The sequence below is a fragment of the Pediculus humanus genome, genomic scaffold, assembly GCF_000006295.1.
Source record: "Pediculus humanus corporis 1103172107714 genomic scaffold, whole genome shotgun sequence".
Classification (NCBI taxonomy): domain Eukaryota; kingdom Metazoa; phylum Arthropoda; class Insecta; order Psocodea; family Pediculidae; genus Pediculus; species Pediculus humanus.
In genome coordinates, this window is record NW_002987318.1 from 36100 (window position 1) to 46016 (window position 9917).

General features: G+C 22.1%; 3 protein-coding genes across 3 annotated transcripts; all 3 read right to left on the bottom strand.

The window, feature by feature from the left end:
- Positions 1-1595: 1595 nt before the first annotated feature.
- Phum_PHUM310990 (uncharacterized protein) lies at positions 1596-2964 on the bottom strand (the record flags this gene model as incomplete). Its single annotated transcript, XM_002427296.1, has 5 exons — positions 1596-1766; positions 1866-2012; positions 2101-2268; positions 2371-2590; positions 2774-2964. The coding sequence occupies 5 exons, from the start codon at positions 2962-2964 to the stop codon at positions 1596-1598; spliced, it is 897 nt and encodes a 298-aa protein (XP_002427341.1).
- A 955-nt stretch (positions 2965-3919) lies between these two features.
- Positions 3920-5213, bottom strand: Phum_PHUM311000 (uncharacterized protein; the record flags this gene model as incomplete). Its single annotated transcript, XM_002427297.1, has 4 exons — positions 3920-4211; positions 4367-4480; positions 4510-5106; positions 5200-5213. The coding sequence occupies 4 exons, from the start codon at positions 5211-5213 to the stop codon at positions 3920-3922; spliced, it is 1017 nt and encodes a 338-aa protein (XP_002427342.1).
- A 1815-nt stretch (positions 5214-7028) lies between these two features.
- Phum_PHUM311010 (uncharacterized protein) lies at positions 7029-8385 on the bottom strand (the record flags this gene model as incomplete). Its single annotated transcript, XM_002427298.1, has 2 exons — positions 7029-7964; positions 8206-8385. 2 exons carry the CDS (start codon positions 8383-8385, stop codon positions 7029-7031), a joined length of 1116 nt encoding a protein of 371 aa, XP_002427343.1.
- Positions 8386-9917: the final 1532 nt, after the last annotated feature.

A 9917-nucleotide genomic window follows, 5' to 3' on the forward strand; every position in this document is an offset into this window, starting at 1 on the left:
TAAGGTAATAATTTACTTTTCATTCTAGGAAAAATATTTTTTAAATTATTATTATTATTATTAGATAAATAATTTTCTTTTTATTTCTTTCTCTCTCTCTCTCATTCAAATTACATTATTTTTATTATTTTAATAATAAAATTGTGCGATTGGAATTGTGTGGTGCGCAAGTTAACGAGGATTAAAATAAATTTTTTGAATTATCTAAATAAATTGGTGTGCTTTCAAATTGTAATTTTTATCATTTACCGATTATTAAATCGTTAATGAACGTTATAAAACGATCACAAGTACAATCCGTGACAAGAAAAAAAAAAAAAAATTCTTCATTTTTATTATTTGTTTTGACTTAATTCGAAGCCTTTAACGCAATTAAATTACCAGAATGGAATTCCCATTTAAAAACTGCAATTAATGTTTTCAAAGCGTTTTCATACCTTTTGACTCCACTTTATTTTTTTAAAAAAAATATATATATATTTTTTTAATCATACCAGAACAACAGAATAATAACACAAATTTAAAAAAATTAAAATAAGCATTCAAATGTCATTTTTAGTTTAGTTTAGTTTAGTTAAAAAACAATAAAATAAAATGTTTACGAGGATTTAAACAGGACTTTTTTTTTTATTATGAAACGCTTTGACGTTAAAACAATAAAAACCGTAAATATCTTATTTGATTCATATACAATAATTAATGTTCAGGATAAAATTCTTATGGCATATATTCTCTCTCTACTTTTATGTATTCTAATCCAAAATCAAATATTAAATTAGATTTTAAGTAAATAATTTAAGGGATATTTTACACAAGTAGGGTAAATTTATCGTTGCAATTTATAAAGACTCGTGTATTATTTTTGTAAAATTTTCAATTAATATCATATTTAAAAGTTTAGAAACGAGGATTACCAAGAAACGATTAAACTTCTAAGCCTAAAAGTTTTGTTTAATTTACTCGGCTAACATTTTTATAACAATTGTAAACCGTTGTCACCTTGATCGTTGTTATTTATTATTGATTTTCATTATTATTATTAACATCAAAGATTTTTATTTGATGATATCCGTTTAAAAAAAATTATATTTATTTAATAAGAATTTTTTTTTTTTTAAATTTATAATGATTTGCATTTTGTCGTTATTGTTGTTGTTTTTTTTTTTTCTTTTTCTAACTAAGCAAAAAAAGTATATGTTTTTTATAAAATCATTTTTTTTTTTTTAATTGTTAATAGAATGACTTAAACATTTTTTTTATAAATTCGATAGGAATTAATAAGCAAGGAAAAGGTAGAAAAGGATGAAATAATAATGTATTTTCCTTTAAATAGCTCGTGAAATTTATTCGAATTTAATTTTTCGTCTTCGACACAGACGCGTTAAATGCTTTAAATATTCATAGAAAAAAAAAAAAAAAAAATTTTTTTTATCAAATAAAATTTATATTTTATTCTTACTCTTATTGTTGAACATAATATTTTAGAAAATAATAAAACAATTTTTTTTTTTTTTTGTGTCACATTATTTAGTTTGATTTTCTTGGGCAATTTAAACACAAACATGATATGCGTGGAAAATGAGATGATTCAAAATTTACAAATATTTACTTTCTCCGGTTTCGAATCTATCATTGAAAAATTTTGATTTATTTATTATCATTTTTCTTTGATTGACGTCAATGCGATGAATTTTAAGATCTTTATCACGATCAAAGGGTCGCCTCTCGATTTTTCCAGTCATTTTTTCTTTTTTTTTTTCTTCTTTCTGTTGGTAATAAAAAAAATAAAAAAAATTTTAAACATGAGGAAAAGAGACAATTAATTAATAAATTAAAATTATTTTCTATTCTATTAAGGTTGTTACCTTCATTTTTTTTAATTTTTTTCTATGAATTTCTAACAATGATTCTTCGCTTGAAGCTTTAAATTTTTTTTTTTCTTTATCAACAAGTAAATCCATGGCTTTATTTCTTTCTTCGATCATTTTTGATTTTAACTTTGATTTGTGATCCTAAAAAAAAAAAAAAAATTATAATTTTACGTAACTCAGAACCTGAATTTTATTCAATAATAATAATAATAATAATATATAAAGTCACCTTTTCTTTATCTTTGTGTTTTCTTTTAACTTTGTCCAGAGGCGTGTCTGTCCACGAACTCGAATCCCCAGAATCATTATTTTTAAATTGTCGAAAGAGGGAAGATGTTTGACCGAGCTTTCTAGTCGGGGGTTGCAGCATCCATAATTCACGCTCAGTTTTTAAATTCTGTTTAAAAAAAAAAAATAATAATAATTAAATTTAAACATTGAACATTTTTTTTTTTTTTTTGATATAATTTCAATAAATAAAAAAAATTCTATAATTTACATCATCGTTTTTTGTAATATTAATATTTTTAATAAATTTATTTGATTGATTCTCATATTGAACGTTTGTGACTTTGAGGCTAGGAGAAGGTCCGTAAAAAATATCGTCAATTTTTTCTTCGTCAAAATCAATTGAATCATTATTCAGGTTTTTTATTTCACTATCAGAATCATTTTTTTTTATTTGGATACTAGAATCCGATTCGTCATCATAAATGTTTCTAAAATATAATAAAATTATTATGATTTTTTTTTTTTTTTTAATTATCAATGTGAAAATTTATTAAGTAGACAGAAAAAAAAAAGAAAATATTTTTTTTATGTATTTTTACAAGCGATTACTTTTTAAAAACTACTTTAGTCTCAGGGCCACTTGACAACACGCTGTCTGTCTTGAAATTTACCTCAGGTTTTCAGGTAATGCAGGACCGTATATTTTTTGCTCGGTTTCATGTTTTTCTTTATGAATATGCGGCGGCATTTTAGGTCCGTAAAATTTAATATTCCCTTCAGGCAAATCTGATTGCGGTTCACATTTTTCTCCTTTAATAAATTTTTCCTCATCATTTAATACGGTTTGATCTTCGGAAGACATGACTTTACTAAAAAAATTTTTTTAAATAAAACTCAAGGTCCAATATTTCTTTTTTTTTTTATATTTAAAAATTTATATTAAATTAATAATTCAAGGTGATAATTATATATTTAATAATAATAAAAAAAAAAAATGATATCGTTTCGGACGTCAAATTAAATAATTTTTTCTTTCTTTTCAATTATTAATATTAAACATAATTATGTTGTATTTCAATACGATTTAATTTATTGTTTTTTTGATTGCATATGTAATTTACAATAACAACAGAACATATACTACTCGAACAAAATTGTAATAAATAATTAACAAATTACACTAATACAAAAAATAAAAAAAAACATATATATATATATATATATATATATATATATATATATATATATTTGTATATAGTCATTCGCAATTACTATAAGTATATATTACTATTATTGAATAAGTTAATTTTTAACATAATAAATTTAAAATGTTTGCGGTTTTTATATCTTTATTTTTTTCGAGTACAGGACCAAAGCCGGCATTTTTTAAAATAACGTTTTGTTTTCTCTTTAATATTAAGTAGTCGGCATGTCGGCCCTAAAGTGGAGTCTAAAGATATTAAGCCTAATGTCTGATTGATACGTAACTTAAATTTTGAATTAAGGTTCAGGTCACAATGAATTTACTCTATACAAATTCAATTTAATATCAAAAAAAAAAAAAAAAAAACTTATGTGTACGTATAAAAAATACCGGTTGTATCTGAGAATTAAGAAATTCAACACCTAATAATTGATAATCGTTGTTGGTATTATATATATTCACATTCATTTAAATTCATAAGTAAAATATATGCCAATTTTTAAATTGCATTTAATTTAATGAATTTGCCTTCTAAAATTTCTTCATAAATTTTAATTTTATCTATAATTTGGTTTTTTTTTTTTATTTTCTCCGAAAATAGAAAAATAAAACCTTAATGTGAATTTTTTGCATTAATCATTTTCCCTATTTTTATAGATGAATATTTCAATGATTTCCAAAATCCTGCAGTTATTATTCCTTTTAAACTTTGTTGTACACTAGAGTTCCATACAATATTGTTTAAAATTAAATTTACAACTTCTTTGCATTCTTCATCATAAGCCATAGCTCTTAAAACATCTTCTGTATCTTGACAGTTTCTTACACCTTTGTTCCAAAATTCCACAATTTTTTTTTGAGGTGTCTTCGGTAAATGATTTAAATGAAAATGTTTTGCTGATGGGCTAAAAAAATTTACATGTATTTTTTTTTTTGTGCAAAAAAAAAGAAAAAAAAAAAAAAAAAAACAGGATGAAGCACTGAATGAATTTTTTTGACATAACAAACTTATAATAATTGGTCTCACTAAGCAAATAATTTGATATTTATTTTTTCACACCTGATATCCTGACTGCATGATTTTTCCGCAGATGGTTGTAGTCCATTTGCATGAGGCATTTCAACATAATCTTCGACAACTTTTATAACAGGTGAATAAAGGTTTTTAAAATTACTTAAAGCCCCACATACAATATTGTGAACCTTATTTTTGTTTTCTCCAATTTCATTCTAAAATCCCCATTGTAAGACAGTGAAGCTATTGTACTGTAAAACTGTATTTCGGAAAAAGTTTCAGGAAGTAAGAGTAAAGCGGTGTGAACAGCACTTTGAAGATTCAATTGCAAGGCTGAGACTAAATGCATTGAGTCATTTTTTTGTATAACTTTTACTGGTTTGTGTAATCTACCAGCAATATATATGTCATTCCAATCTAGCAAGTCTGATATTAAATCATTTTCTTCAATCACACCATATTTTATAACTACTTTTTCATCTTTTAAAGGTATCATGGAGTTATAATAAACTCGAGATGGTATACTGGTTTGAACTTTGGCAATAAATTTACTCCCCAAAAAACTCAAGGCTGAATAATGAGATGGATTTAACTGTAAATTTGAACTATGCCACTTCTCTGAATTTTTGACAGCAAAAATAAAATCAATCATATTTTTATTTGAACGGTTATGCAACTGATCAAAAACCCCTGATCCATATGCAAAGCAATAAGTCAAATCCTCAAGAGGAAATTTTGACAATATTCTATTGAATAATTTCGGTTGAGTTTTCAAACTGATAAACCTGTCATATTACTCTTATAAAAGTAAAACAAAGAATATATTAAGTAAAGCGTAAAGATGTTTGTAAAATAGATTAAAAAAAAAAAAAAAAAACTGTAAATAATTCATTTAAAAAAAACTCACCAACTTTTAGATTAATTATAAAAAGCTATTTATAAGATTTTGCATACTGATTCTCTATAAATTTAACCTTTTTTCTTTTTTATTAAAACATGAAAATTCACTTAATCATGCAAAGTTTTTTTTTTTCATTTTATATATAAATAAGGTAAATTATATAAGTAAATAAGGTAAATTTACTCCTAAGGTTAATAATAATAATAATAATAATAATAATAATAATAATAATAATTTATTTTCTACTTCCACGACAAAAATGTTCTAAATGGAAAGTTCGAAAAAGTGAAATAATTCATTTAGTTTGTTTTTATAAAATTTTATTTTAGTTATTTTTTGGATGCTTTTGGTTAATGTGAGATATTAGGTTTGTTTTTTTTTTTTTTCTTTATTTCTTTATTTCACGTTATTTAATAATTAATTTTTATTTTAAATTATTAAAAAATTTTTTAAAATTTATTTTATTGGGATTTTTTGTTACTGTTAAAAAGTTGGAAAGAAAATTTCTATGATTAACTTTTTGCTATAGAAAATTTGTAAAAGGGCAAAAAAGGATTTATATAATCGACCGAAGGTAAATTACTTAATTTTGTTAACTTATTATAAAACATTAATTGATATTGCATGCAAATAATTTAGACTGTCTTTACAAATGGCTAATAGTAGTTTCCGTTATTACTTTATCGCGGCACGGCGTGTAACTATCACATATATTAATTTTTATTATCGTTATAGGCATATTAAACATTATTTGGATGCCAAAAAAAAAAAAATTTTATTTATTTATTTTTATTCGTATTGCTTTAAACAGTATATAAATTATATATTTTATTAAAATTAGTATTTTTTTTCGTCAATACACTGAAGGGGTAAATTTTTCTTTTTACCAAAGTTCTCAGGCGTCCATTATTGTATTGAAATTGTTCTTATGTCTGAATTAGAAATATATTAATAATAAAAAAAAAAAAATTTTATTGTCGATCGTCAAGCTTAAAATTATCATCATTCAATAATAATACTATTTTTTTATTTATAATCATTTTCGAATTACTATTTTTAGGTGATTGGATAGGACATATTCGTAAATAAATTAAAAAAATTTTTTTTTTCTTTTTTTAATAATATTTTATTTATAAAATAATAAAAAAAATTTGTTTAAAAAATTTTTTAAACATAAATAAAAATAATAATTTGACAAATATAAATTTGCAAATGATTTATGTAGATAGAATGTGTCCAGGTTGATGAAGTAGGATTGGCCGACAGTAATATTTTCCAAAAAAAAAAAAAAAAAATGTATTGTTTAATTTTTAAATAATTATTTCAATTGATAATTAAATATAAAATATCAGTTTTAAAAAAAAAAATTTTTTTTTTTTTTTTTTGTAACTGATCTCTGAATATCTGAACAAAAAAAATGTTTAATAATTTCAACTGTTTGTTTTATTAGCATATAACTTATTATATTTAATTGTATAATTAAATACAATTGAAAACTAATTTGACTTATTCAAGTGTGGCACATTGATTTTTTTTTTTGACATATTTTAACTTCATTAAAAAAAAAATTATTATTAAATATTTGACACGGTCGATAATTTCTCTGGTTTTCTGCGAGAAAAAAAAAAAGTTCTAAAGAAGTTATTTATTATTTTTTTTAATAATAAATATATATAAATATATATATATATATATATATGTATATATGTATGTATGTATATATATATATACATAAAGATATATATATATATATTAAAAATGAAATTTTTTTTTAAAATTTCAATATTGGAATTTTTTAAACTTATTTTAATTATGTCCTCTTTCTTTTTTAAATGATACTTGAAGAACTTTTCCTTCAAATGTAGATAAATTAAGAGTTCTTATAGCTGCTTCAGCTTCTCTGTAATTTGGCATGGTAACAAAAGCAAAACCTTTGCTTTTTTTCGTTTCCTTGTCTTGTACTATTTTGATTTCCGTAATAGCACCAAAAGGACCGAATAATCTCCATAATTGAACTTCCTGAACATCCGGGCTAAGATTGAAAACAAAAATTACGTAACCCTTTCCATCGGCAGGAGGTCTGTACATGGGATCGTTTATTTGAAAAATTCCATCTGTGATATTTCTAAATCCGGGAGATGCATTTTTTCCTAAAGGATCAAATCTTAGGTTTTTTGCAGTGAAAGTGGGAGATTTACCTAAATTATGTGGGAATTTAGCTCCAGGAAAAGGTAAAAGAGTTTTTGAAATGGCATTGTTTAACATTCCGGTATTACCATAACCGGAAAAAGGCATCGTTCCCACAGAACTAATACATCCGGGCGACGAATTGGCACTTTCCTTTGATTGCCTCGCAAAACTCACGTGTATAGGAGTTGGATTTTCTAAAGGCTTCGTCTGATCTAAATTTTGTATTGCGTTTTCCGCGCACTGATGTTTTTCGAATCGAACGAATCCTATCGCCATTGCTTTTCTACCGTCTCCATTATTATTCATAACTTTTACAGTGAGTACTTTACCGTATTTGCTAAACATATTGATAAGATCCGCTTCCGTGATAGTGTTTTTTAAACCGGACACATACACGTTTGCCGTTTTTATGGGTTCGTTGGCAGGTCTTGCAAAAGAAACTTTTATTTTTTTATGTTGAAGTAAGAGTCCGTCCAAATTGCTTAAAGCGTTTTGAGCATCTTTGTGATTTTTGAATTTAACAAATCCATATCCCATAGAATGCCCAGACACCTAAAACGAAAAAAAAAAAAAAAAAAACAATGTTTTATAAATAGATATTTATTATTTACATTTAATGTTTATTAATCATAAACTTTTGCCCCTTTTATCATCTTGTATTTATAATAAAAAATAATTTCTTTTTTTTCTTTTTTTTTTTTTTTTTTCAGTTATTATCATCGAATGTTTTTTCAATAATCCAAAAACAATGATCGTCAAAAGAAAATTTAAAGAAGAGAAAATGAAGTTATACCTTATTCATAATTAATTTGCAACTTTCTATTTCTCCAAAACTTTCAAACATTTTTTGTAAATCTGTTTGAGTCATAGTATCCGGTAAGTAATTGACAATTAAATTATTGTGATCGGTTGGTGTGTTGGCTGAATTAGAAACTTGTTCCATTATTACATTTTTTCCTTGATAGTCAACCATTTTCAGTTAATTTACAAAAAAAAAAAAAATTTTTTTATTAATGAAAAAAAAAAAAAAAGGAAAGTTTTTCAGTTAAAATATAGGATTATTTTTATGTAAGGCTCCAATTTAAAAGAAAAAAAAATAAAGAGAATAAAAAAAAAAAAAAAAAAAAAAAAGCAAAGCAAAAAGTTTTAATAATTTTTAAAGTGGAGTATTGAAAACAATTCCCTGTAACATCAGAAAATTCAATTGTTTAAATTGATGATATTATGATTATTGATTTTCAATCAATAATTAAAAATAAAAAAATGATTATAACCACGCTAAATTTAAATAATTTGAAATTAAACAAATTTTTATCAAGTTTCGAATTAAAATGTCATATTTTATATTATATAACAATAATTTTAATTCTAAACTGATAATATAATAAAAACAATTTGTCAAACAAATGTTTAGAAAAAAATAATGAAATTAAAAAATAGGATTTATTTTAAGGTAAAACTAAAATAAATAATTTTATGTGAAATCATAATTTCAAGAGAGTCAGGTAAAATATAGATAAACAAAATATCATCATAAATTTCTAAGCATATTTTCTGTGTTTACTAGGGTAATATAATTATTTTCACAATTTAAAAAAATTTTCAAATATACTTCATTATTTAAATAAAATTTAAGGGACTTAAAAAAAAATTTTTTTTTTGCAATTTAAAAAGGCATGTGTGTGTATATATATATATATATATACACATAAATTACTCTCAGAATGTAGTTATTACATATAAAAAAGTTTCTTATATATATATATATAAAAAGATGAGTTGAAAAACAAATAATTTTATAAAATACAAAAGAAAATTAAATGTTATATTCAACTCATTGAAAAAAACAAAACAAAAAAAAAGTTTTTATTAATAATTTATGTGGAAATATCAATAATAATTAAAATAATGAAGTAATTTGAAAATTTTTTTTACCAACAATAAAATAATGAATTGTAAACAATAAAGTTTTGATAATAATAAAAACAGAAAATTATTTGAAAGTATTAAAAAAAAGGAAACTTTATAACAATAAAATTAAAAAATGATAATAATAATGTATACTACATATATATATATAGTATTAATTGTTTGTTTTTGTGGTTGTTATTCGTAATATTAGTTATAGAAATTATAAAAAAAATAACAATAATAACAATAATAATAATAATAATAATAAAAGTTTACAAAAATTAAACTGATAATAATAATAAAAATTAAATTTACAAAAATTAAAATAATAATAATAATAATAATAATAATAATAATTATAAAATTTACAAAAAAGTTAAAATAATAATAATAATGATAATAGTAAAATTTACAAAAGTTAAAATAATGATAATGATTAATAATTATAATAATAATAATAATAATAATTAAATTTTTTTAAATTTTAATTATAATTATAACAATAAAAATGACAACAACGACAATAATTATAATAATAATAAGAATAATAAGAATAATAATTAACAATAATAATAATAATAAAAATACAATTAA